Here is a 25,850-nt window from a genome sequence, read left to right as displayed (position 1 = left end):
TGGGGGCCAGGCAGGGTGGGCGGGCAGAAGGCAATGGGAGCGCCTGAGAAGTCACAGCCAGCTCTCTGTGGCTTTGACCTTGTTACAGCCAGTGACTGGTGTGCTGGCCCCACATTCTTGGGGCATGACGGCACTGAGGGCAGGGAGTGGGGGCCGTGGGGGGAGAGCCCACAGTTGAAGAATCTCCAGGCTGGACAGAGGTGGGGTGAGACCCAGAGAGGGGAAGGGACTCACTCAAGGCCACACTCCAGCCCCAGGGCTCAAACCCAGCTACGCTGCCTCCCTGACCCATCCCCACTGCCTCGTGGAAACCCGGCCTGCACTGTCTGGACCCGCTCTCTGGCCAAGGCTGCCCTCTGCCTGCTGTGCCCACGCTGGGGGAGAGGGACAAAGCTCTCCTTGCCTCTGCTTAGGGCGTCCCTGAAGGCGGCCTCTGCATCCCTCCAGAGAGGAGGGAGGGGGTGTTGCCGGGCCTGGGCCATCCCTGGGGGATGCGGGATCTGCTGGAAGTCCCTTGGGAGCAGGGCGGGGTTTGGTCAGGGAGGTTGCTGTGGGGGAGGCTCTGGGCCTGGCCGGGTCCCCTTGTGCTGGGCTGGGCAGCCTGACTTCTTTCCTCAGTGGCTCGTGGGGCACCCCCACCCCACCCCCGCAGGTATAAGCCTAATAGCCCTCCTGGGTGAGCCCTCCTGACTATGTCTAACACAGCCCACTCCTGTCTGTCCTCTCTTGCCCCACGTCATCTTCCCTCTGGGCACTCCAGACACACGTTTGTCTCCCCGCGCCCCCTGCATGTTAAGTTCCACGGGGTGCGGGGCCCGCTTCCGCCACGCCGTGCACGTGCAGAACGTTGCGAGGCACACAGCACGCAAGAAACGTTTGCTGAGTGAATGAATGAACACAACGCCCTGGGGGAGGCAGTTAAGCTCCTTCCAAGCAAGCACATGGTTTCTGATAGGCAGAGACACGGGCCAGGGACATGCTGCTCTGTAGAGGGGGTGAGCTCCCCGTCTGGAACAGGACTGGGACCGTTGGCAGGGTCACGAGGAGATTTGAAATCAGATAGGAGTTGGTTGCTCCCGCAGGTAAACGTCTGGGTGGGCCCCCCAGCAGTGAAAGGCTCTGGTGTTGGAGCCGGGGCTCTGGAAGCCCAGCGGGTGAACCCCAGGGCACACAGCAGCCCGTGCCGGACAGGGACAAGCCCACAAATGACCGATGGTTGCCAGAACAAGCAATGGCTTTGCCAGATTCAATTTCCAGAGCCCCTCTGACCCCAGGGCCAGGTGCTGTGCATCAGAGGATGGAGCGGGGAGGGGAGGAAGGGCCAGCGTTCTGCCCTCCGAGCTCACACCCAGGCCCGGGAGACGAGGTTCACCCCAACCCCAGGGATCAGAGGGACCAGTGTAGGTTCCTGCCTTGTATCAAGTAAAGTTCAGGTTCAGCTCTGAGTCAGCAGACACTGGTATCTCTGTGGGACGGGGGAGGCGAGCCAGAGCCCTCTTCCTGGAAGAGGGGCCGTTTGGGAAGGAGGGGAGGGACCAAGGCTGATTGAGCACTCAGGCCCTAATCCTGCCCCGCGGGCCTGGCTAGGGAGTGCAGACCGAGTGTGGAGCTCTAGCCCTGTCTACTCCTTGCACTGGTCCCTCCACCGGGCACACACTTCCCCCCCTCCCACACCGCCCTCAGCCCGCCCCCTCTGCTCAGCTGACATTTCCCCGCTGCAGACCTCCACTGAAGGGTTATTTTCTCCAGGAATCCCCCAGCTCAACCAGTTCTGTCCACATGCGGTTCCCATGGTAGGGCCAGGTCACCCTGTGCCTTCCCTTTGTAACCCTCAGGCTACCGAGGAGGCTACTTACTTATTTCCTCTGTCCACCCCCCCAAACTGGAATCTCACACCCCAGGGCCCAGAACAGTGCTGGCACATAGTAGGTGTTAAATTAATTTATGTTAAAAGAACAAGTGAATGAATGTCTTTTCAAAAAAGCTATTGAATGAAATGCCTTAGCTGGGTAGGGCCACATAACCCAAGCCCCTTGTGAAGTTGGAAGGACAGGGACCCTCAAAGTTTCAGGGGGCCTGAGCCTCCCCCCAGGGCTGGCGGCCTGAGAACTTCTCTCTGCCCTCTTCTGCACCTTGCACCTCCCTCAGGGCCGGGCCCAGGGAGAGGGGAGGGAGTGGGCCAGGGGTCGGGCTCCCTGGGGGAGGGAGGATGAGGAGGAGCCCTCTCCTCCCCTCCCCCACACGCCGGCAGGAGGAGGAGGCAGGCGGGGCTCTTCTAGCTTGCCCATGGGTCTGGTTGTGTTTAAAGAACATCCGCCCCATGGGGGTGAGTTATCTCCTTGTGAAATCAAGTCGCAGGAACAAAACGGGTTTACTAGTGAGACACATGTTGCCTCCTTCGTGGAAACCCCAGGAGAAGGAATGGACAGACTCCCTGTCCCTGCCTCCACCCCCGGCCCAGCCCCAGTGGTCTGCCTCCTTGGGTTCCCGCAAGGCTGGACTCACACGTGGGCCACTGCAGACGCGGCGGGCAAAGGCGTGGGAGCTCTGGGGCAGGCGCTGAAGGCAGGTATGTGCGTGAAGTCAGGTGCCGGCCCCTCCTGGCCACACCCCTCCGGGGCTCGGCTGCCAATGGGGCCGGGGCCTCCTCCCCCAGGAGGGGGGATTTGTCAAGGATTATGGTGTGTTCCCATCACTGAGGCCCAAAGGGGCCGGGGAGAGGTAGGCCGAGGCTGGGGGAGGGGCTGAAGGGAGCCTGAGCGAAGTGGGGGCTTGGGCAGGACCCCAGAGCGGGAGGGGCGGGGAGCCCAGCGGGGAGGGCCGGCGGGCCATGTGGAGCTGCCCTCGGCCCGCCCACCCTTTCATCTCTGCGGCTCCTTCCTCCCTGGTCCTCCCTCCTGGTGTGCCTGTGGGTCCGTCGAGGTGGGCTTGGGGAGGGGAGAGGAAGGGGGGTCTCTGGACAGCTCAAACTGGACAAACCTTTGAAAACGGTCTTTGAACAAAGGCCTGCTGGTGGCGGTCAGACAGACAGAAGCTCCAGCAAGACCCCAGGACCCCGAGGCAGAGGATAACTACCCCTGCAGGACCAGGCGAGATAGGGCAGGACGGGACAGGAGGGGACAGAGAGGCCCTTCCCCTCCTCCCGTGCCAGCCTGCCCAGGACCGCAATCCCAGACGGGCTTTTCCCAGAGAGCTAAAGGCAAGAAAGTAACCTTTAGGATTAAAGAAAAAATGTCTCTTTGTTTGGGTTTTCTTTCTTTTTTTCCTCTCTTAAGCCTCTTTTCACATCTGTAGTGGCTTTTTTTCCTCTCATCTGGGGGTCAAAGGAGAAGGACCGAGAATGTCGTCCCAGGCTGCGGGGAACCAGAGCTCCTCGGGGATGGCAGATGACTACTCCTGGTACATCGACGAGGCCCCGGGGGCTGAGGAGCTCCAGCCGGAGGGGTGAGTGTGGAGGGCCTGCTCTGTCGGCCACCAGAGTGGGGTGTGGCAGGGGTTACCAATGCAGGAGGGAGATCCTGGGCAGGGCTGCTAAGACTGGCTCTGCCACTCATTTGCGGTGTGACCCTGGGCAAGTCACAGCCTCTCTGGGCTTTAGTCTCCACATCTGTTCCATGAGAACAAGACCCCTTGCCCTGCTGTGAAGGTGCTTGAGAAGGGGAACATGGGCCAGGCTGGTCACTTACAATGCACTTGTGTGGTGTGTTGAAGATACAGATTCCTGGGCCTTATCCTTGCAGATTTGGTCCGGAAGGTCTGAGGTGTCGTAGCCTGGGTGATCCTGGCCCGTAGCCAGGATGGGGAAGGCTGGGGGAGGTGGGGGAAGGGGGGCTGCCTTCTAGGGGCTGCTGGTCTCCATCGTGACCATCTGGGGCTTGGGGTTCTCTGGGCGGCCTGGGGGTGTGCGGGAGGGGAGAGAACCAGAGGAAGGAGGCCTGGGGAGAAGGCAGAGAGCAAACATGCGCCTCGTTGTCTTTGGACGGTCTTAGAGTCTCCGAGAGAGCTGTTCTCTAGCAAGTGTGCTCGGGCCAGCCAAGGGGAGGGTGAGGACCTGAGGACCAGCCACGGCTGCTTCACCCAGGCCCTTCCTACCTTTGTTTAGTCTGGGCCCGCTGGCAGGGGTGCCGGGCCTTTCTGTGCCCCCGACCTGCTGCCAATTCACCTTGCATGTGTGGGACCCAGAGCTCAGTTCTCCCCCGTCGCTCCTGGCCCAGGCCCCATCCCCTGCCTCCCTGCTCTGTCTGAGGGTTTGGGGAACTGGAAAGGTGAGGCTGGGGAGTTGCTGAGCCAGATGTGTGCACATCTGTTCTCCATCAAAACCCGAAACTAGAGAAGGGAAAATTCTCGCGTGCCTCCCCAGGGGCTGGGGCTTGGGTCACCCAGCAGGGATGGAGGCCCCACCCAGGCCCGCGGGAAGGAGCTGTTGTTTGGAGGACTCAGGGTTCTGACCCCCTGGAAAACAGCCTGCTGTCTGCAAGGGTGTGCGCCCCACTCATCCCTGGCTGACCTTGAGAGCCCGCGGGCTCCTGGGTCCCCTCTGTGTATGTATGGGCTGGGAGGGAGCGGGGGGAGGGGCCAGGAACCCCGTTAGGACGGAGATCTAACCTGGGCTAAGGCTCGAATCTGAAGCTGTGACCTTGGAGCCTCGGGGCCTGGACTCTGGCTGGGGGCCAGGTGCCAGCAGCCAGCTCTGTAGCTGGGGTGTTTAGATAGGGTCTCAGTTGCGTGCATGGCAGGGACGTGGTGATGGGGAATGCTGTCCCTAACGTGGGTGGCACCTAGAATTTGCAGCCCCCCTCTCCCACTGCAGGGCACGGCACCTGTGAGGATGAAGAGATTCGTTTGAATCTACTTACTTAGCCAAACCCAGGCGAGCTGCCTGCCATTCCACTGGCCCCAAAGGTGGGAGTGGGAAGCTGGGAGCTCAGGGAAATCCCAAGGAGCTGAACTTGGGCTCACCTCTCCCTCTGTGAGTCAGACACCTGAGGGACGTGGTGCACCAAAGCTTTGAGGAGTTTGAAGCTCCCCGCTGTGCCTGAGCACGCACCCGCATCGTCGGCCTGGAGTTGGGGCGGGTGGGCACTGACGACAGTGGCCAGGATGGATGCAGCCACAGAAATTTCCTCAAATCCAGAACACTCAATGGCCTCCCAGGACCCCCATCCCACGCCTGCTGAAATCTGGGCTCCCTGAGCTCCAGGCTGCACTGAGGCTGGGAGCCTTGCCCGGCCCCACCTGCTGTCTGCGGCTGCCCGGGTTCCTCTCGCTCTTCCCTGTCCATGCGGCTGCCTGTCCCCTTTTCTGTCTACAGAGATGCTCAAATCAGATGCCACCTCCTCCTGCCCAAAGTTCCTCTCCCTTCTCTGAGTCCTTGAGCACCTGCTTGCGCCTCTCTCCTGGGATCGAGCCACCGTCCCCCGTGTCGTGTTTTGTGTCTGTGCCATCCTGCCTGTCCCACGGCACAAAACACGGGTCCAACCAAACATTTGCTCATGAAAGGGATACACTGAGCTGAGGGTCGGGTGGGGACTGCAAGTGGTACAGAAAGGGCCAGAGTTTCCCCCAGACAGGGCTGTGGAGGGCATCTCCTGGGGTGGAGGTAGCCCTTAGTTTGGGCTGAGGCCCCCAGAAACATGGTCAAGCTGCTCCAGGGACAGTTTGCCGAGTCCCTGCCCTGGCTGGGCCCAGGGCTACAGGGCGGAGCAGGACAGTCATGTGAGATGCAGGCTGAGAAGGCCCGGCAGGCGCCCAAACCCAGCCGCACATGCTGGGGTGAGAGGCCTCAGAGTTGGAAGTGGGGAGTGTGGGGCCCGCCCAGACAATGGGAACCTGACCCCCAGTGTGGCACCTGCTCTACCTGTGAGCCCAGATCTGCTCCAGGGGAGGCCAGCTCTGCCCTGGCCACGGAGCGCCACAGAATAGACTTGCTCTGCCCTTCCACCCCAAGGACAAGCCCAAGAGACTGGTTTCTTTCCCAGCGCTCACCCTCTGGGATATCCTGAGAGAGAGCAAGGAGGGCCGGGGCTGGCCCAGCAGAGGGTCCCAGGGCTCAGAGCTCCCAGGGAAGATGCAGCCGTGGGTCCTCTTTTCCACACAGCGGGAAGGTACCCAGGTGGGTCGACTGAGCCTCCTGGGCAGGCAGGGCCTGGCTGCAGCTTGGGGCTCTGTCTTTGGCCCTTGTCACCAGACCTCCCTGGCCTTGATAACACTGCCACCCTCCCTCTGGCACTCCCAGGCCAAGCTGGGCAAATCTGGAGGTCTACTCCTCCCTGGGGACCCAGTCCTGCTTGCTCGCCCAGGTCCAGGTTCGGCCCTGCGCTCAGGGCTCTTGCCCAACCTCCTTTCTCTGTCACATGACCCAGCCAGGGAAACTGAGGCCTTCATTGTCCTCACTCATCTCCACAGTGGGCCTTCTTCTGTGCTCAGCCAAGGCAAGAGCAGGACCTCTGCCAGGCCATAGGGAGCCTCTGTAGAATTAGAAAAGGACCCCCATTTAAGTACATTCAGCTGCGTAGGGCTTGGTGAGCAGTGTGGCCTGAATCTCACACCATATTCATTCCCTTGGTGGGTCATCCTTGTGCAGTGTGCGACCAGCCCAGCTGTACATGGAGGCTCTTCATGAGAGGGAAATAGGAAAAGAGGGGGACCAGGGAAGAGCATTTCAGTCACAGAGCAGTCTCAGATACCAATCCCTTGATTGCTTGACCCAGGTATATGCTCAACCACAGTTCTGAGAAGGGGTCTGTGAGGCCAGAGCAGTCAGGTAGTCTTCCTGGAGGGGGAGGAATGAAGTGGGTCCTGGAGGATAGGAAGCATCTAGGTGAGCAAAAAGAGGTGTTCAGGCCAAGCGAGCTGGCCCACTCTGCTTCCCCTGGGAGCCTCCTGTCTCCTTTGCCCTTTAACCCCAGAGCTTGGCATGGGGCTGGCACACTATAGGGACACAAGGGCCCCAGAATGACTCTGAGAAAGTGGAACTGGGCAGGCCTGGGTAGGAGGGATCAGGGGGTTGAGGGAAGTGTTAGGTGGAGCCTCATTGTAGACAGCCTTGGAACCCAGACCCACCTGCTCACCCAGGGGGGCCCTACCTAGGCCTGAGCTGGCTTTTGCTTGCTCTACAGGGCAGTGCCCTCCTGCCACCTCAGTGTGCCACCCGGCCTGCCTCACGCCTGCCTTGCCTCGCTGTCGGTGAGTCCAACCTGAGCCCAGCCTGGCTTGCAACCTGCTGCCAGCCTGGGCGCAGGGACTTGTATTTCCTGCTAGGCCTGGTGACAGGGGACCCTGGGAGCCCCTGGGAGGAGGAATCTGGGAGTTCTCCAGGACCCAAACCAGGATGCAGGCCAAGTGCAACCTCCCAGACATCTGTCACCTCTTGACCATCCCCAAGATGCCACATGAGAGTGCACCGGGCAGGTGGGGCTTGTCCTGGCGTCTGAGTCCAAGCCCTCAGACTCAGACCCTCAGGGAAGGCCTGGGCGCCCAAGCCCTCTCCTGTGTTCTCCTCCCAGATCCTCGTGCTGCTGCTGCTGGCCATGCTGGGGAGGCACCGCCGGCTCCGGCCTGGCTGTGGACACGGCAGGCTGGGCCTGCCCAGGTTGGTGCCGAGGCGTGGGCATCCCCACTTAGAGAGCCACTCGGGCGATTCGTTAGGTACCTGAAAGCCAGGTCTGGCCTCAGGGACTCCCCTACCTCTCTCGGCCCGGGGGCTGTCTCCACCGCCCCCACGTCTCCAGGGTTAGGTCAGGACCCGCAGAGGGTGGGGAGGGATGCACTCAGGCCACCTGCTCCTGCGGTGCAGGACGTGGGGAGACAGGGTTCCAGCCCAGACCCCCCGGGGAAACAGCCCAGCAGGACCCAGCTCCAGGCTGAGACGCCTCAGGCAGCCCTCAGTGTCTGGGCTGACCGTGACCTCAATGCCATCCTGACCCTCCTTTCCCTGAGGGTGTCATCTGACCCTGACGCTTAAAGGCAGATTTATGAGGACTCACCTCTGGTCCCTATGGCTGGAACCAAAGCCTGGGACATGCATGGCCCTGAGGAAATGGGACTGGGCAGCCTGGTGGGGTAGAGACCAAAGGGTTGGGGGAGGTGGTAGGTGGACCCCTGGACACACAGCCTCACAGCCCAGACCTGGGCTGTGCACCCAGGAGGGTCCTGCCATGCTGGTTTTATGGGGCACCAGCCTAGGGTCTCTGGTTGGCCCAGGAAAGCGCTTGTCATGCCTGTGGGGGGTTCTTGGGGGAGGATGAAGCGAGAGGGAGCTCTCAGAGCACGAGCTCAAGCTGGAAGGCAGAAGCAGAGGGTCTGAGTGGCCTGCCCTGAGCCCAGAGGGGTGATGCCTGGGACAGCCGTGACCGCTGTCTACCCTCTGCCCCGGGTCCACACCCCGCCCAGGGCGGCGGCCGTTGCACAAGGATGTTGTGACTCGCTGAGCTCTCTGAAGTTTTGCCAGCCCAGACAGACAGACTGATTAGTGTGGAGGCAGCTGTTTCCTGGAGCTTCCAGGGCTTGTTCCCACTGTGTGTGTCCTGAGTCCATTTGCCACAGGGCCCAGAGATGGTAGATAGGAGGCACTCCACAGTATCTATGGAACGAATGAATGAATGAAGGAGCCTCAGTTTCCCCGTCTGGAAAGTGGGGCTGACTGTACCCCTTGGTTTATGGAACATAGCCTGGGTAATGAGGGTGCACGGCTGAGCGACTCCCTCCTGCCCTGCCCCTGCTTCTGTCCAGCCCTGTGGATTTCTTGGCTGGGGACAGGCCCCGGACAGTGCCTGCTGCCGTCTTCGTGGTCCTCTTCAGTTCCCTGTGTTTGCTGCTCCCTGACAAGGACCCGCTGCCCTTCCTGAGCCTCGCCTTGCCACCCAGCCCAGGTACCCAGTGTGGCCAAGGCCTTGCAGCTCGTTCGATGGGACTAGTGGGGGGTGGGGTCCTGGGGTATTAAGCTTGGCTCAAGGAGGTGACGGTAACAAGAAAGGCTGTCGATGGGAGGGGCCGCTGCCGGGCAGCATGACCTCTGTAGGTCACCCAGTCTTCACAATGACTCTGCAAAGCACACGTGTTAGCCCCATTTTATAGTGGAGGGACCTGAGGGTCAGAGAAGGGAACAATAATAAGTAGTAGTTTAATCTATTAAGTACTTGCTCAGGCACCATGCTAAGCACTGTGTGCTTTTCGTTTTGGCCTTGCTAACATGCTATGATTATTTCCATTTTACAGATGTGGAAACTGAGACTCTAAGAGGTAACTTGCCCAAGATCACAGAGCTGATGCTAGTCAGGGTCTGGATTTGACTGGTTTTGAACCCGGGGCTCTTGCCCGCTAAACTTGCCGAGGGGCTTGGAAGCTGGAGACGGGAGAAAGACCGGGATGGGCTCACCCCAGGCCCCACGTGTGTCCTCCCAGCACGGGTCTCTGCCTGTTTCGCCTTCCAGGGTCCTGGAAGATGCTGGGCCTGCTCTATTACGCGGCCCTCTACTACCCGCTGGCCGCCTGTGCCACAGCTGGCCACAGAGCCGCACACCTGCTCGGCAGCGCACTGTCCTGGGCCCACCTTGGGGTCCAGGTCTGGCAGAGGGCAGAGTGTCCCCAGGCACCCCAGGTAACTGCTGACTCACCATGGCCTAGGGCAGAGGGGCACAGAGAGCAACCGCTGAAACCAGTGTGCTCCTTTCATCTGTTTCCGTGCCAGGCTTCCCTGCGCCTTCCCTCCCTGCACCGTCCCTCACGCACGGGACCCCACTCCTGCAAACACACGCCCACCGCAAGCCCAGCTTCTCTGGGAGCAGCAGGGGGCAAGGCAGCTGGGCCCTGCCCTCAGGAGCTTCTAGTCTAGGAGGGGCCAGGGAGGGGGATGTGGGCAGAGCAGGAGGAAGCAGCCCGAACACCCTGTTAGAATTTCCCCAGACTTCCCTCCTCACTCAGGCCGGAGTGGGCTGGAGGCCTGCCAGTGCCGAGATGGGGGATGGTCTCTGAGGGCTAAAAGGAGAATTCTAGAACCTCAGGACCAGTTTACCTGCGGTGAAGCCACCCAGTCTAGAACCCAAGGAGACTTTGGAGCCGACAACCTGAGTTTGAATGCAGCTCTACTTCATTCATTCACTCACCCATTCATTCATTCAACAAACATATTTGAAGCACATGCTTTGTACCAGGGACATTTCCGGGCACTGGACTACTGTTGTGACACAGACAAACGAAGCCCCTGGCCTCCCAAGAGCTGTCATTCCGAAGGGGAAACACAATAAACAATCAAAATAATGCCAGGTGGTGCTAAGTGCCTTGAGGAAACAGCGCCACCTTTCTGAGACTCAGTTTCCCCAACTGTGAATGGAGGTGATAACACCACCAGTCCCTCAGGGTGGAGGTGAAGGTTAGGAGGTTGTTCTGAGACGGAGGACTTGGTGGATCTTTGTCACCACCTAGGACCTGCCACGTACCAAGCTCTCAATAAAAGCATGCTGAATTAACCAGTGAATGAATATATAAGGGGCCCGACTCTAGGAGGGCCTCAGGCCTGGGAGGTAGGGGATGTACTGCCCTAATGCCCAGGTTGCAAACTGTGTGTGGACAAAACTAGGCTTTGGTCTGGTTTTCAAGAGCCTGTGTCCTAGCGCTCCACGAACATAGAAAGTGGTGTCCTCCGTTTTTCGGCCTCATTCCAGCCCCTGGGGGTGGGCAGGAGGGGGTCACGTGACCTCCTCTCTTTGGCTCCTCTCAGACCCCAGGGAGTCCAGGAGCCTGGGGGAGGGGTGAGCACCTCTGCAGGGCCTGAGAAGGGGAGGTGAGCAGGGTGGCAGATTGGGGGACCGTAGATCAGAAGCCTTCTCATGGCCCCCGAGACCGTCCTCAGAGCCCCAGCGAGAGGTGGGAAGGGAAATGGATCGGTTCTCTGTTGGGGGGGGAAGGCAGAAGGTAGGTCTGTCTGTCCATCTGTCTGTCCAGATCTACAAGTACTACTCCCTGCTGGCCTCCCTGCCTCTCCTTCTGGGCCTCGGATTCCTGAGCCTTTGGTACCCGGCGCAGCTGGTGAGAAGCTTCAGCCGTAGGACAGGCTTTGAGGTAAAGGGGCACAGGGCTGGGGCGGCCCCTGCTCACACCCAAGGCACCCTGAATTCACCCCGTCTGTGGTCCTGTGTCCACGGCCACGCTTGGTGTAGGGCCCAGCACGTAACAGGTGCTCAGAAAATGTTTGCTGAGTTAGTGAGTGACTGCTCAGTCCTCCCTCCCCAGGTAGAGGCTGGACTGGGCCCTTGACTTGCTCCCAGGACACCTGAGGCACTGGGTCATATGAACAGCAGGGACTGAAAGGAGAACCGGGTCAGGAGACAGGAACATCCCAGCTCTGTTCTTGAAATGGAGGACCCAGACGGAGAAATGAGACGGGCCTGGAACCTTGTGCCTAGTCAGAGCTCTGCACATGCTGAGATGCAGGGAGCACCCAGGGCAGAACTGCATCATGAGTCAACTCTGGGTTGGATACGGTTGAGTAACATCAAATAAAGGGGCGGTCTGGGAAGGCTTCCTGGAGGAGGTAGACTTCAGTGAGGTCTGAAGGCCAGGGAGGATCTGGAGTGGGGAGGGACTAGAAGGCAGTGTTGGTACAGGAAGGAGCATGAGGAAAGGGCAGAGATGGGTCTTGTCTGCTTTGTTCACGTCTGTGTTTGCAGCACTGGGCAGTTCTTAGCCCACAATAATACTTAGCAAATGTTTTTGAATTTTCGGATAGATGGATGGATGGAGGAATGAATGGATGGATGGATGGACAGACAGATACATCATAGTAAGAGAGGATTCTTAAAAGACATTGCGATCTTACTACAAAGCCTTCCATGCACCTACGCTGTGTCAGGCCCTGGGCTCGGTGCCGGTGCTGTGGAGTCAGAGCTGACTGACCTGGGTGTGACCTGCAGGAGGTCGGGGGAGGTGGCAGACATGGATGCAGCAACGGGAATGCAGACAGTGCAATGCAAACACAGCGGGCTCCTCTGAATGCCCTGGGAGCACAGGCGCAGGCGGGAGGGGAGGAAAACTGCCCCAGGCTCTCAGCAGGGAAGGGGGACAGACTCAGGAAAGGCTGAGGATGCGGAGGTCAAAGGGCTGAGTTCCTCTCCAGACAGGGTGGTGAGGGAAGGGTTGACGGGAGGCACCTAGGCCGACAGCAGGGAGGTGGGGTGCTCTGGGGCAATGCCCAGCATGGGTGTGTGCCGCTCCGCAGCCCGAGGGGGATGGAGAGTGAGGAGAGGAGAGGCCGGGGTGCTCAGGTTCCCAAGGGGCAGCCCTGCGTCCCCGACAGGCTCCTGTGGACTGAGCAGGCCACTGACTCTTGGTGTGGCTCTCTCGTGGTACGCAGCTGGCTTCTGGGGCCTTGTCCCTCCTGCCTGGATGCTCACAGTCCTCCTGGGGAATCATGGTCCCCTTGTGTTTATGGCTGGCCCAGAGGAGGGGCGCGGCTCCCCAGGGACACGCAGTACCTCGCTGAGTCCCATTACCTCCCCTGCCAGGACTTCCTCTGCCTCACCCTCCCACCGCACTCGCCTCTCCTCCTGAGTCTCGAGAGGAACAAAATCCTCTTTGGACTTCGGTCAAAGAGGTTTAAGCCTCAAGGACCCCATCAGGCTTTGAGCCGACCCACTCCTGCCCTGGATCCCAGGGTTGCCGTGGCAACAGGTGACACTAGTCAGGGGCTCACCCCATCCTCCCATGGGCCTCTGCCACTTTGTGGGCAGCTTAAGGCCTGGAATGTGGCTTAGGCAAATCCGGCCACCTTGTGATCTCCCTTGAGTAGCAGCAGGAGCAGGCCCCTTGGGGGGCCTGACCTGGAATGACCCCATCCTGTGTCCTGGTCAGGGATGTGCCCATGGGACATAGGTTCCCCTTCACCCCATTCTCAGCTAGCAGGGGCCTGAGGGATGGAAGAAAAGCAGTGACGGGATGTGACTGGGCAAAGCAGGAGAGAGTTGGAGATAGATTTTAGGGAGAACTTCCCGGCACTGAGGGTCCTTCCATAGGAGACTGACTGGCCTTGTATTTGTGGAAGAGAAAAGGGCAGCTTTGAGGGGAGCGGACCTCATCTCCACAGGTCAGCCGCCTCACACCCATGCCACCACCGCAGCCAAGAGGATTTTATGGGGCACCTACTTGGGGGATACTCCAGGACCCTGAGCCAGAGCCCCGGGGACGGCTCGAGCAGGTCTCATCTGCTGTCCAATTGCAGGTCTCACAGGGGCTGCAGAGCGGCGACTCTGAGGAATACCTGAGGACTCTCCTTCGCCGGAAGACTCTGGAGAGGAGGTGAGGTCCCAGGCACAGCCTGGGCACGCCGGGGCACAGGGCTGGTTAGCAGGTATGTGTGGGAGGCCGGCACTGGGCAGCAGGGCAGAGGCAGAGGTGAGAAGTGACCTTAGGCAAGTGACTCAGGGGCTTGCCCTGGGGGAGGGGCTTCTCCTGAGGCCCCCACTGCCCGCCTGGGTCTTTCTACAGCTCCCACTCCCCCAAGCATGGCTTCCTGTCCCAGGCCTGGGCCTGCCTCCGACAGTGCATCTACACCCCACAGAGAGGTAAGGGTGGGGCGCCGAGGCCAAGAGTGACGGGTGACCTCACCCTCCCTTGCACAGAGCAGCTGCAGTGGAGGGCTGGCTCCTGCTCCCCAGAATCCTTGTCATCGGGAGGGACAACTGCCAGCTCAGGACAAGGGGAAAACCCTGGCCTGGCCCTGGTGGTCCAGAGTCCTGTGAGCCCTGGCCCTTTTCCTGGGCCCCTTGGGAGGGATGGGGACTCCCGGGCCTGGCTGGTGCTGTGCTGTTCACCACGCCCCTTCTTCTGGGGACTGCAGGGTTCCGCCTCCCCCTGAAGCTGGTGCTTTCTGCCACCCTGACAGGGACGGCCATTTACCAGGTATGTCTTGCACATGTAGTGCCATCTGCCACTGGACCCCTGCCCTCAGTCCCCAAGCCTGGAACAGCTCAGCCCCAACTCCGCTCTCCAAATGGCACAATCCTGGCCGGCTGCTCTGGTTGTGGGGGGAACGCCAGCCTGCCCCCACGGGTGGGTGGCGTCAATTCCTGTTGGACTCATAGTGACTCAGAGTGAGAGTTTTAGAATCCCCATGCACATGGATTTTAATCCTGGTTCCATTATTCACCTCCTAAGTGACCTTGGGCAAGTTATTCAACCTCTCCGTACCTGTCAGTTCATCTATGAAATGGAGGAAATAAATAGGATCACTCTCCTCTTTGAGTAGCTGGGAAGATACAGTGAGCTGACATGTTTGACAAACTCACCCCCACCACATCCAGGAAAAAAAAAATCAAAATTCTGGGAGGTAGGAATGATTTTCTCCATTTTATAGATGGGGAAACTGAGGCTCAGAGAGGTGAATTTGACTTGGCCAAGTTCCTACACAGTCAGTGTCTCAGGGCAGCCGCCATTTGAATCCAGTCTGTCTAGCTTTAATTCTTGTCCTCATTTGCTTTCTCCATCATGGAAAAATTGGGAATTTTATACTCTGACGTTTAGATAGACGACAGATAGATAGATGGATGGATGGATGGATGGATGGATGGAGACGTAGAGACACTTGTCCCTCGGTGTCCGTAGGGAATGCTTCCAGGACCTGCACAGATACCAAAATCCACGGACGCTCAAGTCCCTGATATACAATGGTGCAGTATTTGCTTATAATGACACACATCCTCCCATATACGTTAAACCATCTCTAGAGTACTTAAAATACCTCAAACGATGGAAATGCCGTGTAAATAGTTTTTTTTTTTTTTTTTTTTTTTTTTTTGATACACAGTCTTGCTGTGTTGCCTGGGCTAGAGTGAGTGCCGTGGCATCAGCCTAGCTCACAGCAACCTCAAACTCCTGGGCTTAAGCAATCCTACTGCCTCAGCCTCCCCAGTAGCTGGGACTACAGGCATGCGCCACCATGCCCGGCTAATTTTTTCTATATATATTTTTAGTTGGCCAGATAATTTCTTTCTATTTTTAGTAGAGACGGGGTCTCGCTCTTGCTCAGGCTGGTCTCGAACTCCTGACCTCGAGCGATCCACCTGCCTCGGCCTCCCAGAGTGCTAGGATTACAGGCGTGAGCCACCTTGCCTGGCCTGTGTAAATAGTTGTTATGCTGTATTGTTTATATTTGAATTATTCTTTGTTGTTATTGTTGTTTATTGTGGGTTTTTTCCACTGGATACAGGGACAACTGTATACAGTTGCAATGCTTGAAGGCCTATGCATGGCCTATTAGGCCATCATTGCACCTGTCTGTGACAGGCTGTTTGGAGGCGTAAGGCCCCCCGGGTGGGCAGTGGGCATGTGGCTGCAGCCCACGTGTGGCCAGATTGTCCCCCGAGGTCTCCCCTGTTAGCACAGAAGACACTTCTCCTGGGGTGGGAGTGCCGGTGTGAGCTCGGCCAGGCCCTGGCACTCTCACTGTGGGGCTCTTCCAGGTGGCCCTGCTGCTGTTGGTGGGCGTGGTCCCCACCATCCAGAAGGTGAGGGCGGGGGTCACCACGGACGTCTCCTACCTGCTGGCCGGCTTTGGGATCGTGCTCTCAGAGGACAGGCAGGAGGTGGTGGAGCTGGTGAAGCACTATCTGTGGGCTCTGGAAGGTGAGGCCTCCCGGGAGCCCCTGAGGGCCACAGTGGGGACACAAGCCAGGAGACCCCTGCGCTGCGCCCCAGCCTGCACCGACACGCTGGGGCCCTGGGACACATTCTTCCCCTCTCTGGGTCTTGATGGCCTCATCTCCAAGTAGGGGCAGCTGGAGCTTCCATGAAACCCAAAGGGACCACCTCAGTGGCCCCTGCTCCTTGTCAGTTCCTGTGCCTCTCCCGCCCCCACCCCCAGTGTCTTCGCCCAGCTCTCCAGGTGTGGAGGCAATGAAGGCCATGGGGTGGGGGAGCTGGGGTGGGGGGAAGGAGCAAACGAGGCAGTGGGCCAGCCTCTCTGAGCTGATCCTCAGGGCAGGGGCTGCGGTGGGCGGGGGGCACACTTTCCCTTGCCCGTCCCTGTCTTTCGTGCGTCTCCTTGCTCCTTCTCCCCTGTGGATGAGCCTCCAGGCCAGGCAGCCACCCCACCTTGCCTTCTGGGGTCTGATGCCGTCTGCAGCCACCTACCTACCCCACCTCCCAGGCCACCCCCCCCCCGTCAGCCCCGTGGAGGGGACCGAGAAGTGCCCCTAGTTGACAGGTGGGGAGGGTCTGCCTGAGGCCATCCAGCAGGGCTGAGTGGAGACAAGAGGACGCTGGACTCCTGAAGCCTGGGCTGGGCTCTCTCCACCACCTGAGACAAAGCCTGGTGCTCAGTTCTGGGGCTGCACCCTCGGCTGACTTGGAGGCCCAGGCTGGTAACATGTGAAGGTCGGCGCTCAGGCAGCCTGCGTTGCAGGTGGAGGTGTGGCTGCTCTACAGCTCTTCCTGACCAATAACATAGTCCTCGTCCTGCAGACCTGGGAATGCTGGCAATGTGGGACGGGGGCAGGGAGTGGGGTGGCGGCCTCCTTCCCTGACCTTCCTGAGCACCTCAGCTCTCACACTGGAGGCTGCCCTGGAACTGCTGCTGGACAGGTGACAAGTTCTAGGTGGACTGAAAATGACGTCTCCTGGGAGATTCTCTAAGCTGGCTGCAACCTGGGTCACAGGCAGGAGTAGACATGGCCCAGGTCAGCACAGTCCAAGCTCGGACCCTCACTTACGGCAGCCTTGTTAGGTCAGCATCACTGATCCCACCTCACAAAGCAGAAAATTGAAGCTCAGGGGCAAGAAGTGACACATCCAGGGCAATGGACGCACTGCTTTTATGCATCTCACCTTATGTTTGTCATCATACCGTGCAGTTTCCTGCTCAAAATTCTCCTGCTTTGGATCTTCCTGGATGCAGGGGCCAAACAGAGCAGCGTTTTACTCTCCTGGTTTGCAATGAGAAAACTGAGGCCCAAGAGGGTTAGAGATCTGCCCGAAGCCACTCAGCAGTCTAGGCCTGGAGTCTGGGAGTCCTTTGGTCTATTCTTAGCCTAGGGAGCTAGTGTCTTCTCAGCTCTGACAGCTTCCTTTAGGGCTGCCACCTGGCACTGGACCATAAGCTTGGCATGATTCACAGAAAGCTCAGACTCTGACTCAGGCAGACTCGATTAGAGCCTCCGCTCCATCACTGGCAAGCTGAGTGGCCTTGGGCAAGCCACTTCACCTTTCCTGACCTCAGTTTTCCTACCTGCAAGATGGGTGCTATAAGTGAAAAAGGTACCCTTGTCCTTGAGTCCCTCAATCAGGAAAGGAGAGACAGATCAATCCCCAAAGCAGGGCCCAGAAGGAGCATGTGTAGGATCCCAAGGCACCAAAGGAAGGAGATTGTACAGTGCCAGGGTTTGGAGGGACCCATGTTTGGAGCCAGTGGAGGGAGAGAGAGGCAAGAGGTGGACAGACTGAGATCGAATGCCAGGGGCGCTTGCTAACCCTTCACCCTGTGTTAGCCTGTCACTCCCCTGGCCCAGCTCAGCCAGCAGGCTCCTCCTGACGGCAAATGGCCCAGAATGCACCTTCGCTGTAGCCGAGGTGGCTCCAGGAGGGGCAGTGCAGCAGGCTGGGGCTATGCCTGTGCAGTGCTTTCTCCCAACCCTACTTTCCATAGACGTGCCCCTGCGAGGGCGCTGGAGGAGGGAGCCAGGACAGGCAGGGAGGCCCCAGGTTTCTGTAGGCTGTTCTAGGCCCTGGCTGCACCTGGGAACCACCTGGTAACCTTGAAATTCCTAGCGTTCAAGCCCCACACCAGACCTACCAAATCGGAAACTCCGAGGGTGGGGCCCTGCACCTACGGCTGCACAGTCCCCTGGTGACTCTGATGCAGGCAGTTTGAGCACCACCACTCAGTGTTGTTGACAGATTAATTTTAATCTGTTGCTGACGGAAATAAGTCATGAAGTTTCTGCCTTCGGAAAGCCCCTGAGCGGTGTTCTCGGCCCTGGGTGCAGGCTGGAATCCCGGCCTTGCTTTTGCAAAGCCAGGGCTGGGTGCCGCCCACAAAGATTCTGACGTAATTGGGGTGTGATGGGGAGTTTGAGCAGCTCCAGGTGATCCTGCTCTAGCGCCTGAGAGCTTGCCTTGTCCCTGTGTGTTTGCTCTCCCCGCTTCCGAGTTCCTGGTGGGGACGCAGACACCGGGGACGCAGACACCAGGGACACAGGCACCAGGGACACTTCCCTGGGCTGACGGACCAGACCAGGGTGCAGGCACCGGGCTCATTGTGGATCTGCTGGGAAATGGCTGCACACCCACTGCGTCACTCCTGGCAGTGTGGCCGGCTGGGGAAAGCCCTGTCTCTGAGCCTCCTGTTACCCTGGGAGATGACAACACTGCAGCGTGCCCTGTGGTACATTCACGAGCAAAGCGGAGCTGGAGTGCCCTCCTGAAGGCCATGTGGCCGAGGGGCGGTGGAGCTGGAGGCAGACGCCAGGTCAGACGGGGTCTCCCGCTGGGGCCCACAGCAGTGGAAGCCGCAGCACCGGAGTGAGGGCCAGGTCTACAGACTCAGAGCTGACCTCTTCCATCTTGGCCACCATATATCACTGGGAAGGATGGGGTGGCCAAAGTCATCAACTTACACGGGATCTGAGAACTGGGGGTGTGGCCAAGACGGCGCCACTCAGAGTGGGTGTGGCACAGGGGGTCACTCCCCCAGAGGCACCACCCTGGCGCCGGCTCAGAGGACCCCGGGAGACCCTCAAGGCCTGACCTTCCCCTTTGTTCCCTCTGCCCTCCAGTTTGCTACGTCTCAGCCTTGGTCTTGTCCTGCTCACTCACCGTCCTGGTCCTGGTCCGCTCGCTGGCAGCACACAGGTTAGTGGCAGGCTCTGACCCACCAGTGCAGAGTGGGGGACGGCCTGCAGGACCCCCGACTAGCAGTGCCCGTGGGGAAGCCTGGGGCTGGAGGGAGGGCAGACTGCCACTGAAGACCCCTGAGTTTGGCTGTGCTGCGGTGGAAGGAGAAGGTGGGACCGGGGCTGCCCTCGGGTCTTCCTGTCTGTGAGCGTGAGTGACACAAGGCACAGGTGACCTGGGGCAGCGTGTGCAGCCTGCCCTCTGACAAGGGGTGTGAAGGCAGCCTGTGTGTGCCTGGGAAGGGAAGAAGAAGCAGGAGATGGGACACGTGGGCGAGAGCAGAGGCTGGCGTGGGCCTCATGCGAGAGGGGTCAGAGGCAGCCATGGGGCACTAGAGAGCATTGGTGGGTGTCGAATGCCATGCCGCCTCGCTTGCCCTTTTTTGGGGATTCCGGGCAGATGGAGCGGGTGGGTGGGAGGGGAGGTCTGGGCACTCACCAGTGCCGGAGAACAGGCCCATATGCCCTGTGCCTTCGCCAGGCCTCAGACCACCTGTCCAGGGACCTTTTCCCACAGGGCCGGCACTACTTGTCCTGGCATCCAAGGCCCCCAGCTCCTACATGCTTTGTCGCCCACCCTGTGGCTGAGTTGCACATCACCTCCACCCTCACTGTGGTCTCCCACTTTCCTGACTTGGCTCAGGTTGAGCCTTCTGCCTGGTTGTGTCTCCCTTATTCACTCTTTCAGACTCTGCCCAGATGTCACCTCTTCCAGGAAGCCCTCCCCTGACTCCCAAGTTGGGTTAGTGACCTCCTCTGGGCTCCGCAGCTCTGGCTTCCCTGCCGATGGCCATGGCATGTAATTAAATAGGAAGTCCGGCTGGAGGCTGGCCCAGAGCAGGAATTTAGGGAATGTGTATTTCTCCCTGAGGTCCCTGCCTCCCTTGCTCCCACCCCAGGGCCAACCTTCGAGCTCTGCACCGAGGGGCTGCCCTGGACCTGGGTTCCCCACCCCAGAGCCCCCACCCCTCCCGCCAAGCCATATTCTGTTGGATGAGCTTCAGCGCCTACCAGACTGCCTTCACCTGCCTTGGTGAGCTCCCCTGTCCCCACATCCTGCTGGGCCCAGCGGGGAGGGGAAGGGCACTCAGCAGGTCCTGGCTGCCCCTGAGTGTTTGCCTGTGCTGGGCAGGCTCTGGGGCAAGACCAAGAGAAGCGACCCACCCTGCCTTCCCCGCCCTCAGGAAGCTGCTCAGGTTGGGGCAGGGGTGCAGAAGCCCCTCAGGAAGTGGGTACCCTTCACATGAAGATGAACCCTGGGTGCCACCAGCTGTTTACATGAAGGGTGGACCCAGGTCTGGAAGTGGCAAGTTCGGGTGGACCACTCCTGCCCATGTAAGGAAGGGCTGTGCCACAATGGGCCACCTCAAAAGGTGGTGAGATCCCTTTCGCTGGGGCTATGCAAGCAGAGTTCTTCAGACATTGTTGGCATCTGCAAAGGGGTCCTGCCCTGAGAAAGCTGAACCAAATAACCTTCTAGGACCCCTGCCCGCCCTGAGTTTCAAATCCCAAGTTGGGCACTGCGAAGACAAAGCACTATGACGCGGGGCTGGGCCAGGGTTGCAAATCCAAGGGCCTGATTCCCCCACTTCGGTCCCTTCGGTTCACACCTTGCTGGTGGAGAAGAATGATAAAGGAGTGGAGGAATTACTAGGACTGAAAGTCACAGTTTCTCTTCTTGGTAGACTCTATGTATCCTGTGCCTCCCAAGCCCCTTTGTACACATTATCCCGTATAATTAGTTGGCCAGATTATTGCAGTAGACAACCCTGGGCACCTACCATATGCCAGGCTCTGGATCATAGGAATGCAAACGTTTGTCTAAAATGTGGTCTTATCCCCAAGAATGGAGCAACTGGGGCAAAATATTAATCACATTTGTAAAGCACTTTGTGGTTCTCAAAGAGTTTCCACAGACATTATCTTATGGGATCCTCATAACAGCCCTCTGAGGTAGGGACTACTATCCCCATTTTACAGAAGAGACCGAGGCTCAGAGAGGTAAAGTAACTTGCTGAAGGCGGCACAGCTAGGCAGTGGCAGAGCAGGGATCTGAAATCAGATCTGCCCAATTCCAAAGTCCTTGAATTCCTGGTGGTGGCAGGAGTGGGCCATGGCTCCCACAGGACCTGACATCTGTCCCTCTGCCTCTCCACCCCCCGGCAGGGCTCCTGGTGCAGCAGATCATCTTCTTCCTGGGGACCACAGCCCTCGCCTTCCTGGTGTTTGTGCCTGTGCTCCACGGCAGGAACCTCCTGCTTCTACGATTTCTGGAGTCCTCATGGTGAGTGAGGCAAGGAGGGCTCTGGGGCCCATTCCCGGAGGGTTGCTAACAGAGACCACCTCCCCACCCCACCCGCAGGCCCTTCTGGCTGACTTTGGCCCTGGCTGTGACCCTGCAGAATGTGGCAGCCCACTGGGTCTTCCTGGAGACTCATCACGGACGCCCAGAGCTGACCCACCGGTGAGGTGGCCCCTGGGCTTGTGGCTCCCTCGGGCCCTCAGCCTCCTCTCCTTCGGTGTCTCTCCCTTTCTGTGCCTTTCTTCCTCCATTACCATCTCTCCCCTTTGTCTATCTTGGATCCCAGAAGACCGTAGAAAGCTTGCCTTACCCACAGAGAAGAGGGACAATGGCCCAGCCTACTCCAAATACCTCTCTATATACCTGTCATGGGGTCAGAAATACCCCTATGAACCTTTCCGGCTTCGGGAATTGGTGCTGCTCTCCCCGGATCCTCAGTCCCCTCCAAACCTCATGCCTCTCTGCTTTGCAGGAAGGAGGTTCCATGACAGATGGCAAGGCTCTGGGAGAACCTTGGCCCTGGGAGAGACTTGGAGTTAGTGGACAGGGGACCGGAAGAGGGAGGTGGGGGATACCTGGCTCACAGAAAGACCCAAGTGGACTTGGACTTCAATCCCAAATATGCTACTGAGTAGCTAGACAGCCTTGGCCAAGTCTCCCAATCTCTCTGGGCCTCAGTTTCCCTTCTGTAGAAAAGGGTCACACCACCTGTCTCCCAGGGTGGCGGGTTGAGAGAGAGAAGTCCCAGCCAGCAAAGGGTGCGGTGCACAGAAGGCACACCCGATAAACAGTAGGCACTCAGTAAATGCACAGCTGCTCTGGGCATCTGGGCCTGACCCTGACCCTAGGGAGGGGATCGGGGTGGAGGGGTCCTGCCTCAGCCTTTCCTCTGTCCCCACCCCAGGCACGCACTCTACGCGGCCACCTTTCTTCTCTTCCCGGTCAACGTGCTGGTGGGTGCCGTGGTGGCCGCCTGGCGAGTGTTCCTCTCTGCCCTCTACAACGCTGTCCACCTCGGCCAGGCAGACCTCAGCCTGCTGCCCCCGAGAGCCGCCACTTTTGACCCCGGTAAGGTCCCTGAGCAGGGCTGGGGGCTGAGGGGTTGCTCAGGCTGCCCTAGTGGTGAGGGAGGGGTCTGCCCCGCCCAGGTCCGTGTGCCGACTAGGTCACGAAGATGTCTGTGAGCACGTGCCGCCTCGCACCCCTGCACTGTGCTTCGCGAGGCTCTGCGGCATGTGCACCAGGTGCGGCGTGTGCTCGCAGGTCCGCGTGTGCCCGTGTGCAGCGTGTGTGCCGCGTGCCCAGCGTGTCCACATGCTTGGCTGCAGGGTGTGCCCGCACACTCCCTGCGTGTGTGTCGGGGGGTGTCTGGGAGCCTCTGGTCTGCTGGTGGCCCCTCTGCCCTCAGCGCTGCCATCCCCCGCCGCACCCCAGGCTACCACACATACCGCAACTTCTTGAAGATCGAAGTCAGCCAGTCGCATCCAGCCGTGACAGCCTTCTGCACCCTGCTCCTGCGAGCACGGAGCCCCCGGCCCTGGACCCCGCCAGCCCCCCAGGACAGCCTCAGGCCGGGAGAGGAAGAAGGTGTGCCCTCCTTGTGGGGATGGGGGGAACCAAGCCTACCCAGCCTCTCCCAGGAAGGAGGCGTGCACCCCCGATGCACAGTGAGCGCCAGGAAAATTCTCACTGCCTCTCTCCGTTGGCGGCCTGTGGTCGCCCTCCCAGTCCAGTCTCTGGGTAATGTTTTCCATGGTAGGAGCACACGCCGTATGTGTGCACACACGTGGAGTGAAACGGCTGCCTTGCTAAGGGGCTCTGGCATGCCCACCACCGCCCCAGGCCAACTCCACAACCCTCACCTCTCCCTGCGGGGAGTATGACCTCCTCCTTCTCTGCTGCCTGGGAAGTGTGTAGTAGGCAGGGACACTAAGCCAGCTCCAGGCCAGCTTCCAGTCCCGCCATAGACCTCATCCCTCCCTCTTCTGTCTGCCACCTGCAAGGTGACATCCCAAGCCTTTACAAGCACCCCACAGAGGAGTCTCCCAACTTCCCACTCTGAGCCGGCACCTGGAACGCCAGGCTAACCACCCTCACTATGCATGGGATTTTCAGATCCTCTGCTCTGGGCTGGGGACTGGCGAGGATTGGCTGGGTGTTTGTTGAGTGACTCACAGAAGGTCTCTTCCTCTCAGGAATGCAGCTGCTGCAAACAAAGGACCCCATAGCCAAGGGAGCAGGGCCCAGGGCCAGCTGTGGCAGGGCCCGCTGGGGCCTGGCCTACACGCTGCTGCACAACCCCGCCCTGCAGGCCTTCCGGAAGACAGCCCGGCCAGGTGCCCAGGCCAATGGCACCCAGGCCTGAGGGCAGGGAGGCCAACCCACCTGCCCTTCTGTGCTGTGGCACAGTCCCGTTCACCACCCTGCACCCTCCCTGGCTCTCCCAGCACCGCCCCAGCCACAGTAGCCCCTCCACTGAGCACAGCTCTGCCACAGGTCCCCTGGGATCACCACGGTTGGGTGGACGTCTGTCTGCTCTCTGAGCCTCAGGGGCCTCTGCTCTGCCCCTTGGCTGTGGGGGAGCCAGCCGGAGCCCTGGAGAAAGCAATGGGTGCATTAGGCCCTTGGGGCAGGAGCCAATGGAGCTGGGGCCGCCACATCCAGGCCCCTCCCCACCCTGGCTCTGCCACCAGCCTTGCAGAGCCTCTCTGAAGCCTTCTCTGGATTGGACGGGGTTGGTGATTCAAGGCAGGGCTGCCTTGCATTCCGGCTCAGCCTCAGCTCAGCCTTGCCCTTCATGCCGGGGAGCCAGCCGTGCCTCTTCCTCTCTCTCTGAGCTTCCCGTCTTCTCCGGGATGGGGCTGGGAGGCTCCTGGAACTCTGGCCCGCAAGGCAGCCCAAGCCATGACTCAAGCCAGGCCCCACACCGAGCTGCCCACACTTGAGAGCCAGATATTTTTGTAGTTTTTGTGCCTGTAGCTATTATGAAAGAGGTTAGTGTGTTCCCTGTAATAAACTTGTTCCTGACAGACAGTCCTCCTTATAGGGGAGGGGTACGCAGGGGACCCCCACAGCACTGTCAGCAAGCCAATACTGTGCGTTCGTGGGGCCCGGGTGAGCTCGGGGTATTCCGGTCACATGCTGGGCTGGGCACGGGTGGAGGGCAGAGAACACACAGCTGCATCCCTCTGGGTGGAGAAGAGACTGAGGGTCCTATGATGCCACCCTGAGCAGCGTGGATGTCCTAACAGGAGCAGACCGAGGGTGCAGAGGAGAAGAGGAGGCTGAGACAGATTGGAGTCCCTTCCCCTGCTGGGGGCTTGGTAGAGGTGGGGGATGTGCTAATGAGGAAGATGCCCTGGGTGTGGGGTCCACCGAGGGGCTGGGGGCTACAGAGGGTGGGAAGATGTGGCCACTCCACAGCGGGGCCAGTGGGGCCTTGAGAAACATCTGCACAATCAGTGGAGCCCAACAACCCCCTGCCCTACACCCAGGTTCCTGCCCTCACTAAGCCTTAAACACCTGTGGGGCCAGGAACCTCAAACCCATGTTTGAGGCTTCCCTGAGGAGGCCAAAGAGGGCAATTTCCGATTCCACTGCAGCCTACTGGAAAATTGTCTTCCTGGCCCTGTGTCAGCGACTAACAGGGTCACAGCAGAGAACCCAGATTCGGTCTGTGCCTTGACAAGGAAACAGAGTCACAGTAGAGTGTGATCAAACTGGGTCACTGAACCCCAGGACTGTGGGCACCAGAGGAGGGGACCTGGTCCACACTGAGGATGGGGGAACATCCAGGAAGGCTTTCTGGAGGAGGTGGTGCCTGAGCCAAGTCTCAAAGACTAACTTAGCCAAATGAAGAACAGGGAAGGGGTGCCCAGGTCAAGGAACAGCGTAGGCAGAAGTGCAGTGGATGACACGCCACGGAGCATTATGGGAACAATTAATTAGCAGTTGCAAGAAGAAGCAGAGACGGGGCTGAATATCACAGAGGAGCCAGTCAGAGGGCTATGATGGTGGCTGGGAATTCAGCTTCACCTGGAGGGCATGGGGCCACGGAAGACTTCACAGCAGGGGAGTAGCTAGTTCACTCAGCACAGCTGTTCTCCCTGCTGCCCTGACCCCGGTCTTAGGTCCAGGTCCTGCTCCGAGAATCCATCCCTGTGAATAGAGCCAGGGACGTCGGGGACCCAGCTTAGGCTAGGATTATCAAGCCTTAGATAATCAGAGTTGATCGGATCCTTAAGCAGTCCCTTGTCCTACCGCATCATTTGACTTCTGAAGCAACCGAAGCCCAGAGATGGGCAGTGACTTCCCCAAGGTGGCACAGCACGTGGGATTCGGCTCTATCCCGCTGCTTCCCACCAGATGTGGAGTCATTCTTGACACTCACTACTGCTGACATCAGCTCAGCCAGAGAGGAAAGCTGGTGAGGGGCGAGGGGGTGGGGAGGCGCTGTATGTGGACAGGGGAGGGGCTGGCCAGCCGCCAGGGCTCCCAGCTGCTACCCCAGACTCCTTGGCCTCCTGCCTCCACTTTGCTGAGCTCAGCAGTTCTGGGGCCTCTGGGTCATCGTCCCTGTGTGCAGCTCCCTCAATCTCGAAAGGGGCAGGATGGAGGAAGTAGAGAGACACATCTCTGACTCGCACAGATCTGGGGTTCTGCAGAGTCTG

General features: G+C 59.5%; 1 protein-coding gene across 1 annotated transcript; it reads left to right on the top strand.

Annotated features, from left to right (window-relative positions):
* The first annotated feature begins 3,282 nt into the window (after positions 1 to 3,282).
* On the top strand, positions 3,283 to 24,209 carry STRA6 (signaling receptor and transporter of retinol STRA6). The gene is made up of 18 exons (XM_045531878.1): positions 3,283 to 3,444; positions 7,119 to 7,185; positions 7,506 to 7,591; positions 8,731 to 8,870; positions 9,217 to 9,240; positions 9,432 to 9,598; positions 10,942 to 11,058; positions 13,214 to 13,290; positions 13,480 to 13,556; positions 13,832 to 13,893; positions 15,453 to 15,615; positions 18,762 to 18,837; positions 19,778 to 19,911; positions 21,045 to 21,162; positions 21,241 to 21,342; positions 22,085 to 22,248; positions 22,615 to 22,767; positions 23,376 to 24,209. The coding sequence occupies exons 1-18, from the start codon at positions 3,341 to 3,343 to the stop codon at positions 23,543 to 23,545; spliced, it is 2,001 nt and encodes a 666-aa protein (XP_045387834.1). The 5' UTR covers positions 3,283 to 3,340; the 3' UTR covers positions 23,546 to 24,209.
* Positions 24,210 to 25,850: the final 1,641 nt, after the last annotated feature.

This window comes from Lemur catta, chromosome 1 (assembly GCF_020740605.2).
Source record: "Lemur catta isolate mLemCat1 chromosome 1, mLemCat1.pri, whole genome shotgun sequence".
NCBI lineage: Eukaryota > Metazoa > Chordata > Mammalia > Primates > Lemuridae > Lemur > Lemur catta.
This window is presented reverse-complemented; position numbering and strand designations above follow the sequence as displayed.

Coding starts and splice junctions, on each gene's coding strand:
- STRA6 (XM_045531878.1), top strand. CDS start 3,341: ATGTCGTCCCAGGCTGCGGGGAACCAGAGCTCCTCGGGGATGGCAGAT. Junction 15,616..18,761: donor CTATCTGTGGGCTCTGGAAG/GTGAGGCCTCCC, acceptor TCTGCCCTCCAG/TTTGCTACGTCTCAGCCTTG. Junction 22,768..23,375: donor CAGGCCGGGAGAGGAAGAAG/GTGTGCCCTCCT, acceptor TCTTCCTCTCAG/GAATGCAGCTGCTGCAAACA.